Below are 14,536 nucleotides of genomic sequence, written 5' to 3' on the forward strand. Positions count from 1 at the left end.
GGGTTCCGGTGCACCCATTTCTAATAAGACTGGCCATAGGATTGAATGGTCTACTAGGTCAAATGCACTACTCAAGTCGGCAAAGCAGAGGTACAAGGTACCCTGCTTTGCCGCAGTGTACTTGCCAATTAGGAGTTCTAAATTCAGGCACTGATCCAGTGTCCCTCGGCCCTTTCTGAAGCCATACTGTGAACTTGCGAGGATCCCTTCATCCTCAGCCTAAGCTTCCAGCCTGGAAAGCAGCACTCGGCTCATAACTTTCACCGACGAGTCTAATAGACTCATCGGGCGGTAGTTACTTGCTGCAGACCTGTCCCTCTTTTTATAAATAGGGACAGTGATAGAGTCTCCCCAGGTGGGCGGGATCATAGTTACCACAGCCGCATTAAGAACCAGAGTAAGGATAGGTCCCCACATTTGCGGAACGGCCCTGTATACATCAATGGGGACTCCGTCAGGCCCTTGTGCCTTGCCCCCCTTACTGGCCCCGATACTACTTTCAACTTCTCCCAATGAAATATCCAATGGGAGTATAGGCCAATGGCTTTGTTCTCCCACAATAGAACCGTTAGCATAAAATATAGCCGAAAAATGAGACACCCAAGCCTCACTACTGACATTAGATGCAAGGTGTGGGGCTTTATCGTCCTTTAGAAAGGGTGAATTAACCGTTGACCAAAACCGGCAGCTATCAGAGGTTTCTGCAGCACGGGATAAATTATCCCATGCTTCCTGTTGCAGCTCCCTCTTCCTTTTAGAAAGTGCCATTTTATAATCCTTTCTCAGGAATGAAACTTCATTTTGATCCCTCGGTCTTAATGTTAAGGCACGTTTAAGTTGTACATGGAGTGCTGTACATACATGGTCAAACCAGACCTTATTGTGTGTGGTGTTATTTGTTCTGCGTCCTGTAAATATGGTATTAATAATTTTACTGATATTAACTAAATTATTTATAATGGTAACAGGCGCACTACCTGCTGCCAAAATACCCTCAATGTCTATCAAAGATTTAGAAATAATTACAGGTAATACTGCACTGGATTTTTCGCCTCTCCATCTGAACCTTATCCCATTTGATCTGTGCGGCTCAATGCTAACTAGGGTTCTTTGCACATCCTGACTTCTGCACTGAAAAGATTCAACTCTCAATACAATGCAATTATGGTCACTTGAACTAGAATCCTCAATTACCAGGGTACTACAATGAGGTATGATACTTGAAGAGATCATGACATGGTCTATATTAGAATTAGAATTCCTTCCGGTAAAGGTAGGTATGATGTGGCCACTATTGTTCAACACTGGCTCTAGTAGCTCTAAATCAAAGATCGCCATAATATTGTTAATGGCCTCCCCATAGATATTGTGTGGGAAGTGATATGTATTTTCGCCACTATTATTTAGCATCCCACATGCCCTGGTGAACGATAGTGGACAGGCCGGTGAATTAAAATCACCTAACCAGATGTAGGTAAAAATGCATTTGGCTTCATTTACAAGCTTCATGAGGGTATTACCCAGTTCCTCGATGACCTTGCGCCGCGAGTTATCAAAAATGTTGTTGTAGAAATAATCAAGAGCAGGTCTAAGCCTTCTTTTTGGTGTACCCATAAAATTAGAGAATGGCTTCCTACTGTTATGTGTTTAACAACAGTCAACAATAAGTCAACAGATAATAGTAGGAGCAAACCACCCTTTGCCCGACCATACCGTGAGTCCAAAGCCTTTAAGCTATAACACACATAGCCATCTAAGCTAGGTTTAGTGGTGCACCAGGTTTCTTGGGAGCATAATATATCGTATGACCTGATCAAGTCCAGCCAACCCAACCTTTCACCTTTAGAGGCCCAACCGGCTATGTTCCAGCTAATGATAGATGTACCCTCAATAGAACAACTTATGGGTTGATCCAGAACATTACCATGATTGTCAGCATCTGGATGGGGTACAGCCACAGCTGGTCCAACATTAGTAACCTCAATACATTCTAATGATTGAACATTCGCCATACTCTTTACAACAAATACAGGTTCAACCCCGTTGCAAAAATGCAGGTCACAATTCGCTATTCGGGCTGCTCAGGCTCTAACCTTGTTCCGGTTAAGTTACCAGTCTGGATATTCCCCGTTAAACACAGACAAGGCCTACCACCCTTTGGCAGTTAGTCATTTAGATCCAGTATACTAGGTGTACCCAAAACCTGATATCTATTCTGGGTTGGGATTTCAAAAGTTGGAAAACTTGATGTACCCAGGGCCTGGTATCTATTCTGACTTGGGATTTCAAGGGGTGTACAGTTATTGGTATTGGAGACCCCACTTCGGTTAAAAGAATGAGGCCCCTTACTAAGATGGTTATAAAAATACCCCAAAGGGTGCACACGTACACCATTCTCCCCTGGTGTTAAAGAGGCTGCTCTGAGTAACACGGTTGCGACATGTTGGGGGTGCTTAAAATTAACAATGACGCAATCACCCCTACAGGTTTTCCTGGCATTTTCTATCCAGGGTACCCTTTTGGTTGTAAGTATTTGGTCGGAGTAGGTTGTAGGGAACCCACAATACCTGTTCAACCAAGAGACAGTTTTATTTTTAAGAGAATCGTGTGATTCCTGGGGGGAATAAATAGAGTTAGGGTCCAGAAGCGGGACGTTAGAGAGGACAACAACATAAGGTACACGGTCTGGTGGGAGGTTAGTAGAACAAGTTCTTCTGGGTGGTAGAACTGAACCAGGGGCTGGGACTGGGGGTGGGGGTGGAGCAGGTCCCCCCCACCACCGTAGCTGCTGGGACCACTTTGGCTTTACTTGCTATCCGCCCAGTGAGTCCTATCCACCAGATTTGCGAATACTAGACCCACCCTCGGACTGCTTCTGTACAACGCTGCCAGATGGTACACCCCTCTCTTTCGGCCTAAGGCTCTCATTATTGCCGGTAAGGGTACCCAATAGGCCACCTAATCTGGACACTTCAACTGACAGTAGTTCTATCTTATCTACTAGAGGCTTAACAACCATTTCGAACTTAGCCTCAATCATGTTAGCTAATAAATCCAATTGTTCAGAGTTTATATCATCTCAAGTATTACTAGCCATAGTCATAGTCTCCTTATGTCGAACCAAACTCTTAAGTACAATTTCAGATCTTTTCTTATGGGAAGTTCTCCCACGCTTGGTCTGTAACTTTCTGCAGGTCCTTACAGCTCTCTTGACTGGAGAACTCCGTATTGAGGTATCAGAAGGGACATCAGGCAGATCCTCGGTCGGTACATCCTGGGCTGGGGCCAGTACTACCGGTAAATCCTCTGCTTGAACATCAGTTAAGCAAGGGATGTCCAGAAACGGTACAGTACTAGCAGCAGGGGAAGTAAGGGGTAGTGCCGGCGGGCTTTCCAGGCCCAACGACTTCCTTCGATCATTGTTAATTTTACTTACAACTTTGACTAGATAATTGTCCATAGTGGATATCTTTTTGGACATTATTGAACTTCTCAGATTGATAACAGAGAAAAGGTACAGGCGATATACTCAAAGGCTCGTTAATTAATCTCAGCACAAGGCGTACGTCACCCTAGTGTCTAAAACGTTAAACGTTAAAAATATATAGTCAAAAATAGCTTACTCGGGGAGTAGTGTGGCACCAGTCAAGGGGGGGGTTGCCCGTCCCGTCCCTTGTCGTCCCCGGACGGCCACAGACGGCCAGCCCTTTGCCCGGGCTTCTCCTGGTCGCTCCCGTGCACGACTCGCGGGGCGAGAGGCGTTCCCTGCTAATAAGTCGCCTCCGGGCGTGTGTCAGGTGTCACAACCGCCGCGTCCACCCCCGGGGCAGCTGGGTGATGTCGTTTCCCAGCAGCAGCTGCACCGGGTGGATGGCGGTGAAGGAGCTAGCCGTTTCCATGACGGCGCGATTCAGGTGATGCCAAGGTAGGGTTTCACTCTCCCTGAGCCCTTCCCGTCACGGCAGGCGTCAAAGTAGTTCTCCATTGTCGCATAATTCTATTGATTACTCACGTATACCCCAAGTGATGCCTTTACTAGCTTCATGAACCAAATGGACCTCAGAGTTAATGAGGCAAAAACACAAATATTAGTGGTAGGCCAAAGGCTAAAGAAACATCAATCTTTTCACGTAGAATCTCGAAGGCTGGTGGTGGTCCAAACCTTTCCGTATTTGGAGATCTGTTTTGACAAAACGCTAACATGGAATAGCATGGTAGCAAATAGAGGCCTCTCCTTTGAAAATAGAATATGGGCCATTTTCAGCTTTATTAAAAAAACTGTTGTCTAAACCAAGCCCAGAAATTCTGAAGGTGTACAAGGCCAAAGCAGTTTCAGTGGCCACTTATGGGGCAGAAATTTGGGGACTGGCCCATGTTGATACTCTGCAGCGTATTGAGGACAGATTTTACAAACGATTACTCTCAGTCCCGCGGACGTGTTCCAACCACAATTGCCACACTAAACTGGGGTCCCCATTTATCTGTGACGTGATTAGTTTAGCTGCAATGATATTGTGGCATTTAATCTGGAGGAGAGACTGTAAAATAAAACCAAAACATCCTGAGTGATTGTCTAAAGCTGGATCACGTTGAACAAATTAAATGACTGCGTTTTGTTAAAACCACCTTAGGGGGACTGGTCTGTTAAGAACGAAAATCTAATCAGTTGTAGGTTGATAGCTAAAGCGAAGCTGAAGGAAGCCTTCTGCCTGAAAGCTATGCAGGAAAGAAGGGAGGTCCATCATCTGAAACCTTCAGTGAATCTTTATCAATTGTCCCCCTCCATCCCCTTGGATATGCATTCCTATTTGGCACAGGTTCCCAACTTACAACACCGCTTCATATTAATATGTTCCAGACTAAATTACATTCCTTTGATGCTGGGGTACCTGGGTAACAGGTACTCCTTACAGGCCCATGTGATGGTTCATCCTCACAATCAGATTTACATCTGATTATTTTCTGTAAATTCCATGACGAGCCAAGGAGAAAATTCATTTTGCTTCTTGTATGGAGACATAATTTTAGACGATGTTGGGTTACACTTTATTTTATCCCAATGCTTGGGGATCAGTTTGAGTGCTATTGTATCGGGTCATTTTTGTAGTCAGCCTTAAGGCCGAGTAGAACCGAGCTCACAATTGTCTTCTTAGAGAACAGCGAAAGTAGATGGCATGTTTTAAAAACTTTATATGAAATTTTCTTTGATATTATATCAGTTTTTATCGTTTTTAGATGGAAAGTATCTTTATGAAAGATTTGTGTACGATTAAATTGTTTATACTTCTGCACTTTATATGCATTTGAAAGATTGCGAAATAAAGTAATTTGATGGATTGGTTACTCACAGTATCATAGTCTGGTTCGTATTCGTAAACAACAGTTCCAGCTTCTTCATATTCTGGCTCCCTGGTCCCCAGCTGGAAGTCAGAACATAGCAGATTATGTATTTTGTTGACGCAACGTGGGAACACAAAAGTCTAATGTTGTAAGCACACAGGACTGATGCCAAATTGTGTGCTCACCTATTCAACAAAAGATAAAAACACAAGTATTTTACATATTTATAATTGCACATGCAATAAGTTGATGTACTACAGGGTGTATTCCTGGGGACTTAAGCACAATACAAACATACAACATTCCTCTGATTCCCTTAACGAAAAGGCACTGCTGCTGCCTCCCACTCCTGACAAACTCCGGTTTGTGCCCCGGTCGCTCCTCTCACACAAAATGTTCTATATTTTGTAGTGTATTTCTTGTTGGGCCCTCTTTCTGATTTTGCTTGTATTGTTCTGGTTCTCCCCTAGTGTCCTGCCTAGACTCTTGCTGCCCCATCAAACAGGCTTGCACCGGTTCTTCGTGCCACTCTCCTGCCGCTCCCTCCTCCCGGGACTACAAATTGACGGTTACTGCGCAGTTGTGCCGCTGGAATGCAAAGGGCAAGCCTGTCCAGGCCAGGCCCACGAACAGAGCCAGACCCCCTTGTTCCCCAGACCGCCATGGTTACTCCAGTAAGGGACACCAGAACCTCGCACCCAAACAACGACACAACTGCTCTGCTGCCTCTCACTGCAACTTAGAAGGACCCTTCACCTGCCACCACTGCCACTTTTTCTGCAACATCAGAATCAATGCAACCTCCAATCAAACTCCAACAACTCCCCAAAGATCTTAACTCCACTGCACCCTACTCAACGTCAGGTTCCTCGGCAAGCATGCCATGGAGTTCTGACACACCATAATCCCACTCACTCCCGACGTGATGTTCATCACCGAAACCTGGTTCACCACCTCCTCCACGCCCGACATCACCAAAGCTACACCCTCCCCCCCCCCCCCCCCCCCCCCCCAGATACAAGATGATCCACTGCGACCGCCCCAACAGACCCAGCGCAGGCATCGCATCATCCACAAAGACTCCCTCGACTGCACAGCCCTGGACGACGACACCACACCGTTCATGGAATACCCAAACTTTTAGATTAAACCCAATGCCAAAACCACCATTAGAGGAACCCTCGCCTATAGACCACTAGGTCCCTGCGCCAGCATCTGTAACGCCATCCCGGACTTCATTGCTCCCTTGCGTTAGACTCCAACCACTACATATGCCTGGGAGACCTCAACTTCCACCTCGAACTCTACATCGACTGCTACACCACCACACTTTTTGAAAACATGTGCATCACAGCAACCACGCACAGTGCAGGACACACCTTGGATCCCATCTTCTACACCTATGACTGCATACATTACTCCCACACCACTGAGCTGTCCAGGAAAAACTTCACCATCTAAGGCCCTTGGGAAGCCCAGGCAAGACACCTCTCCCTCCCCCATCGCAACTGGGCCAAGGTCATCAAACCCATTTGGACCTTTCCCTAAACGAAACTAGACCACCTACTGGGGACTCCCTCGAGCTTAACATCCAGAATTTCTCCAACTAGATTACCTCAACCGTCGACACCCTCGTCCCCCTGAAGAACAACCCCAGGGGAAGAACCACCGAGCAAGCCAACTGGTTTACCCCAAAACGTCTGACACTTAAACGTCACTGAATGAAACTGGAAAGACTTTGGTGTTGTGACAAGACCCCCGCAAACAGCAACTCCTTCAGGGCCACCCTCAACAGCTACCACCGGCGCCTCAAGGAATACAAGAAAGAATTCCCCACCTTCCACCTTGAGGCAAGCACCAACCACACCAAAGAGCTCTTCAACATCGTCCGAGAATTTGCCTGTCCTGCTGCCAGGGAGAACACTGTCCGCCCTTCCCAAGCCCTCTATGACACTCTGGCAAACTTCTTTCATGCAAGATCGCCGACATCTACAGCAACTTGGACCCTCAAACTACCAACCTCACCCACCCCGCAACCCTAGTGATGCCTCCTTCCACCATATCACCGAATGGATGCAACTCTAACCGGAAGACACCATGTCTATCATGAACTCCATCCACTCCGGATCTCCCAAAGACCCATGCCCCATCAATTCTTCAACCTAGGAAGTGGGGCCATTGGAGCCCTTCTCACAGGACTCCTCAACACCTCCAACACAACAGCCACCATACCTGATGCATGGAAGCATGCAAAAGTCAAGCCCCTACTGAAGAAACCCACAGCCAACCCCAACAAACTCAAAAATTACCAACCCATCTCGCTCTTCCCCTTCCCTGCCAAAGTCTTGGAAACGCCATCAACCTCCAGCTTACCGACTTCCTTGAAGAGAACAACTTGCTCGACCCCTCCCAGTCAGGATTCCAACCTAACCACAGTACCGAGCCAGCCCTGATCACAGTGACGGACAACAACAGACGACTCCTCGACCAAGGCCGCTCTGATCCTCCTCAACCTATTGGCAGACTTTGACACGGTCTCCCCCCACACTCTCATCAAGAGACTCCTCCACTTAGACATCCAGGGCAAGGCTCCCGACTATCTCCTCCTTCATCTACGGATGAATCCAGAGCATCCACCTCCCACCTTTCGCCTCCGCACATAAAGATATCGTATGCAGCCTCCCCCAGGGCTCCTCCCACAACCCCACCCTCTTTAACATATACAGGACACCTCTAGCCAAAATCAAGTTCAAGTTCAAGTTCAGGAATTTGTATAGCGCACTACTCACCCAGAGGGTCTCAAGGCGCTTGAGGGAAGGTGGGTGCATTATATATCGAATAGCCAGGTTTTTAGCTGCTTTCTGAAGGAGAGGTGGTTCTGTGTAAGGCGGAGGTGAGAGGGTGAGAGAATTCCAGGTTTTGGCCGCTAAGTAGGAGAAGGATCTTCCTCCCATGGTGGATCTTTGGATGCGCGGAATTGCGGCGAGGGCTTGGTTGGATGATCGTAGTTGGCGGGTGGGTGTGTAGAAGGACAGTCGTGTGTTGAGGCATTCGGGTCCTAGGTCATAGAGGGCCTTGTGTGCGTGGGTGAGGAGACAGAACGTTATTCTCTTGTTGACGGGGAGCCAGTGGAGTTCCTTCAGGTGACCGGAAATCTGAGCTTGACGGGGGATGTCCAGTATGAGTCTGGCTGAGGCGTTTTGGATGCGTTGGAGTTTTTTCTGTAGTTTGGCTGTGGTTCCGGCGTAAAGGGTATTTCCATAATCCAGTCGGCTGGTGACCAGTGCGTGGGTGACTGTCTTTCTTGTTTCGGTGGGGATCCAGCGGAAGATTTTTTTGAGCATGCGTAGGATGTTGAAGCATGAAGATGAGACGGCATTGACTTGTCTGGTCATCGAGAGGGAGGAGTCTAGGATGAAGCCCAGGTTACGTGCGTGATCTGTAGGTATGGGTGCTGTACCAAGGGCCGGTGGCCACCATGAGTCGTCCCAGGCAGAGGGGGATGATCCTAAGATGAGGACTTCCGTTTCGTCAGAGTTAAGTTTTAAGCGGCTGTTCTTCATCCATTCGGCTACTTCTTTCATTCCTTCGTGTAGATTGGTTTTGGCGGTGTTTGGGTCTTTGGTAAGGGAGAGAATCAGCTGGGTGTCGTCTGCGTAGGAGATGATGTTGAGGTTGTGTTGTCGCGCGATGGATGCGAGGGGACTCATGTAAACGTTGAAGAGGGTGGGGCTGAAAGATGATCCTTGTGGTACGCCGCAGATGACTTCGGTAGCCTTTGATTTGAATGGTGGGAGGCGGACTCTCTGGGTTCTTCCGGCGAGGAACGAGATGATCCAGTCCAAAGCTTTTCCTTGTATTCCGACGTTGCTGAGGCGTTGTATGAGGGTGCTATGACAGACTGTGTCGAAGGCGGCAGAGAGGTCTAGTAGGATGAGGGCAACCGTTTCTCCGTTGTCCAGTAGCGTTCGGATGTCGTCTGTAGCTGCGATGAGGGCGGTTTCGGTGCTGTGTTTGGCTCGGAAGCCCGACTGTGAGGAGTCGAGGGAATAGTTGGATTCGAGGAAGGCGGTGAGCTGATTATTGACGGCTTTCTCAATGACTTTGGCAGGGAATGGGAGGAGTGAGATGTGGTGGTAGTTCTTAAGTTCAGAGGGGTCTGCTGTGGGTTTCTTCAGAAGGGCGCTGAGTTCGGCATGTTTCCAGCTTTCCGGGAAGGTAGCGGAGTTGAAGGAACAGTTGATGACATCGCGGAGATGGGGTGCGATGATGGAGTCTGCTTTGTTGAAGATGTGGTGGGGACATGGGTCGGTTGGAAAACCTGAGTGGATGGAGTTCATCAGGCGGATGGTGTCTTCAGTAGTGATTGGGTTCCAGGCGCAAAGGTTGTGAGAGTGCTGTTTTGGTTCGGATGTAGGTGGAGTGGACTGTTCTTCGGACTGGTTTTCAAAGCTGTTATGTATGTCGGCGATTTTGTTGTGGAAGAAAGAGGATAAAGAGTCGCAGAGGTCTTGGGAGGGAGTGATGTCGTTGGTGAAAGCGGTGGGGTTGGTAAATTCTTTGACGATGTTGAATAGTTCCTTACTGTTGTGGGCGTTGTTGTCGACTCGATCCTTAAATGCTGATTTCTTGGTGGATCGGATCAATTGGTGGTGTCCTTGAAGGTGGTCATGTTGTCAGTGGTTGGGTTTTTTCTCCAGGTTTTCTCGAGGGTGCGACATAACTTCTTGGATTTCATAAGGTCATCGCTGACCAGGGGGCCTTTTTGCTGCCTAGTTTGATCTGGTGGTTTTTCAAGGGTGCTAATTCGTCAGCGCTGTGGGTGATCCAGAGTATGGTGGCGGCTTGGTTTGGGTCCGATGAAATGGCAGGAGGGTTTTTGGTTAAGCAATGTGGTGAGTTGGTCGGAGGTGATTTTGTTCCAGTTTCTTCGAGGAATAGGTTGTGGGGGGTTGTGATTATTGGTCTTTTTGTAGCTGAAGTGGACGCAGCTGTGGTCCGTCCAATGAAGAGTTGAGGTGTGATCGAAGGAGATGTGTTTGCTGGAGGTGAAGATAGGGTCGAGCGTGTGTCCGGCTAAGTGGGTGGGGGTGTCAACAAGTTGTTTGAGTCCGAGATTGGCCAGGTTGTCCAGAAGGGTGGTGGTGTTGCTGTCGTTTTTCTTTTCCAGGTGGAAGTTGAGGTCTCCCAGTAGAATGTAGTTCTCGGATGTGAGGGCATGTGGGCTGATGAAGTCAGTGATGTCTTCGTTGAATTGTGTGCGGGTTCCTGGTGGTCTGTAGATGAGGGTGCCTCTAAGTGTGGTCCTGGGGTCGGTGTGGATCTGGAAGTGAAGGTGTTCGCGGCCGCAAGGTTGTCGCCGGAGCTGGTCGTGATTCGGATGGTGTTCTTATGGACAATGGCGATGCCTCCTCCTGTTTGGCTGGTGCGGTCTTTTCGGATGATCTTGTAATTGTCCGGGATGGCTATGGCGATGTCGGGTGCTGATGAGGCGTTCATCCATGTTTCAGTAAGGAAGGCGACGTCCGGCGATGCAGTGTCGAGTAGATCCCAGAGTACAGTGACGTGTCTGTGGACCGAGCGGGTGTTCAGCAGGATGCACTTCAGGTGGTTAGAGTCGGAGCTGTGTTTGGGGGAAGTGGATTTGGTGTGGGTCCTAATACAGGTGAACTTGCAGGAGTGGCAGGCGAATGGTCCATGGGTGTGTCCTGGGGTAGCTGTGCAGCATTGTGGTGACCGTACGGGGTTGAGGGCAAAGAGGGAACCGGCGTCGTACGTTATGAGGGTGGGGTGGGGTGGGTTTTGCGAGGACCAGGGGGTCTGGTGCTGGGCGCGGTCCAGGTGCGGACGGGCGTAGAAGGGCTTACCTTTGGCGCGACTGGGGCGCGACCGCTGCGCGTGAACGCTGCGAGCAGACGCATCTGTCATAAGAGGATGGTGGAGGGGGCGGAGCGAGGGGGGGATCAGCTGGGAGGTGGGAGCGGGGTGTAGACGCCGGGCTGGGAGGCGCAATAACAACAATAAAATGGATGCAAGGAAAAAAGCGAAGCAGGACGACTTTGGGGCACAGCCTCAATAAACAACAACAAATGGCCAAGCAGTACTGGCACAATCAGGCAGCAACAGTGCAATTAGGCAAGTGAGCAGCAGACAATGAAAATTAAATGAAAATTCAATCAACAAGGTCAGCTAGTCTAGCGCTACGATACCAGCAGCAGGGAGCAGCGTGGGGAGCGACCAATCAGGCAGCAACAGCGCAATTAGGCAAGCGAGCAGCACACAATGAAAATTAAATGAAAATTCAATCAGCAAGGTCAGCTAGTCTAGCGCTACGATACCAGCAGCAGAGAGCAGCGTGGGGAGCGACCGCTTCTGAAGCACTCAGGACTCCAGGGCAAGGCCCTCCACTATCTCCTCCTTCATCTACGGATGAATCCAGAGCATCCACCTCCCACCTTTCGCCTCCGCACATAAAGATATCGTATGCAGCCTCCCCGAGGGCTCCTCCCACAACCCCACCCTCTTTAACATATACAGGACACCTCTAGCCAAAATTACCCGCACCCACGGACTCACCATAGTCTCCTATGCCGACAAGACATAGCTCGTGCTATCCTAAGATGACCCAGACACCGCAAGACAACTTCCAAACCACCATGACCAACATCTCCACCTAGATGAAAACTAATTGCCTAAAACTCAACTCAGACAACACAGAGATCATCATTTTCGGAAACAAGCCCTCCCCTTGTGACGACACCTGGCGGCCCTCTGCACTCGACCCACCACCCTCCCCATTGGATAACGCATGGAACCTCAACATCATCCTGGACACCCAGCTCACCATGAAACAATAGATCACAGCTGTTTCCTCTGTCCACTTCCACATCCTCCGCATGCTCTGCAAAATCTTCCGGTGGTTCCCACCTCGACCAAGAAAACAGTTACCCAGGTGATCATCTACAGCAAACTCGACTACACTGAAACCACCAAACAGCTTCTCAACCACCTCCAAACCTACCAGAAAAAGGAGGCCAGACTCGCCCTTAACCTTACCAGAAGAGCCAGAATCACCCCTCACCTCAGAGCCCTCCACTGGCTCCCAGTGTGGAGGTGATGCCTCTTCAAGCTACTCACTCATGCCTACAAAGCCCTCCAAAAAACCGGTCCCACCTACATCAACAACTGCCAGACCTTCTACCAACCAAACATCTTTTACAGCTGATGCACTGCCTGTGCCTTCTCCTACTTCACCACCAAGTCCTAGAACGACCTCCCCCACCGCCTGCGCACACCCCCCTCTCTAAGGAAGCTCAGGACGCAGCTGAAGACCTGGCTTTTAAACCGCCACCTCTCTCTGACCAAGGATCGCTCAACCCACACAGCGCCTGGAGACCCCCCGGGGTGACAAGCCCGTTATATAAGCCCCGATGATTGATTGATTTATCACTCAGTTTTCCCTTTGCTGCTGTTTTCCTACATTTCTCTTCTTCCTTCTTGCTCTCTTTTTTGCTTTTCTCGCTTTTGCTCAGAGGGTCAAGTCTGATTATGAAAAATATGCCCCTCTCCACAAAAACGATGGCTGATGTCCACCCCCATCAATACCGGCACAAATTAAGCACTGGATACAGGGTTTTACAGTATTTGCATAGAACTTATGAAGCCTGCCATTAACAAGGGGCAATGTCCTTTTAACTTTGAAGATGCGCACACTGTTGGTGGAATAAAAATCTATCTTGAAATGGCATTGAGACTTAAAATGAGAGAGAAACCAAGGTAACATCTGAATGTATTGTGGCCCTATACACTCTGGCCGTGATGTTGAAACTGTAATTTGTAGCAGATCTCCCAAAATGCCTTGTGTTAGACCTGACATCATTGGCCTGAGTCTCTCCTCCATTTTTTTCTGTTTGCCTCCTCTGTTAACGATGTTTTTGCTGGTATATTGCTTTGGGCACTGTGCCACTGCTGATCAGTGCCACAGTGCAAGTGCTCCCTCTGTGAAATTACTGTATTGATTGAATTCCATGTTTGGCTTATTTGGTTTACTGTCAGTCCCTAGTCTAGTGCACCAGGAGTGCCAGGGCGTGTAAATACAAATGCTGCTCATGGGCTTGCAGCACATGTTGTGCCACCCACAAGAGCGGCCTAATAAAAGTATGTCTAAAGGTCTGCCATTGCTAGACCTACGTGCAGTCTGGTACTGTCACGCTGACTGCGCAAGTACACCTACTTGCCAGTCCCAAAACCTTCCCTTAACTTCATGTTAGTCACCCCTATGGTAGGCCCGAGGGCAGGGTGCATTGTAAGCATAAGGTAGGACAAGCCTGACCAAGTTGGCATGTCCTAATAGTGAATTACCGCCATATTCGTTTTTCACTATTGTAAGGGTACCTGCTCTCCATCAGTTAGCATGGGCGGCCAGGATTATTAATGCTATAATCCTAGCTGGCTCGGGGAGCATGGTACAATGTCGAGTTTGGTATCCCTGAACTCGGGGTTTAATCATGCATCCGTTTGTGTGGATGGTTTTTGGACTCTGGGTTTGAAAATAGCACTTTTAGAAAGTGGCTATTTTCTTGTTTAACTATTTCTGGTTTCTGCTGGTTTGGTGTGTGTGTGACAGGGGCTGGGTGGCTCCAGAGTTCTGAATGAGTCAGTGTGGGGTGAGTGGTACATTTGCATTGAGAGTAGGGGGAGAGTAGTTCCTGATAGCCTGCCCTGCCTGATACAATGCCTGCTCCACCTCCTGCCGGGCGACTGATAGCTCTGCTCCTGCCAGTGACAATACTGGCTCCAACTCCTGCTGGGCGTCTGAGGACCCAGCCCTGCACAATGAATAGGCCAAGTGCCTCTGCTTGGCTACACCCACAACAAACCCAGGATGAGGGGAATTCCCCTGCATGGACAAAGGGATCAAAGCCAAAAAGGGGTATAAGAGAAGGACCCCTGAACCAAGACTTTAGATCACTTCTGACAAGGAACCCTGAACCAAGGACAAGAAGCCTGCTGATCCAAGGACTTGCCTACCCCTTCTGCCAGTGTGCTGTTTGCTGGGGGGAATCCTGCAGTTGCTTCTTTACTTTTGCCAAGGAACCAGGAGAGAGGAACTGTGTGTGTACTCTCAAGCTTTGCTAAAGAAAATCTCCAAGGGCTGGAAGAGTGCCAGCCTCCTGTTGAAGTCACAGGGCTAAAG

At 48.8% G+C, this 14,536-nt stretch overlaps 1 protein-coding gene across 3 annotated transcripts in view; it reads right to left on the minus strand.

Moving 5' to 3' along the window:
- Positions 1-14,536, minus strand: part of BEND2 (BEN domain containing 2) — a 216,909-nt gene that overhangs the window by 86,006 nt on the left and 116,367 nt on the right. For 2 of the 3 annotated variants that reach the window (XM_086949801.1, XM_086949800.1), the window contains exon 4: positions 5,349-5,420. The exons of the other annotated variant lie outside the window; for it this stretch is intronic. In XM_086949801.1, the coding sequence (XP_086805927.1) occupies positions 5,349-5,420 (72 nt within the window). The remainder of the gene's footprint in view (positions 1-5,348; positions 5,421-14,536) is intronic. 3 annotated transcript variants of the gene reach the window in all.

Source organism: Lissotriton vulgaris, unplaced genomic scaffold (genome assembly GCF_964263255.1).
Source record: "Lissotriton vulgaris unplaced genomic scaffold, aLisVul1.2 SCAFFOLD_370, whole genome shotgun sequence".
In the NCBI taxonomy this organism is placed as follows: domain Eukaryota; kingdom Metazoa; phylum Chordata; class Amphibia; order Caudata; family Salamandridae; genus Lissotriton; species Lissotriton vulgaris.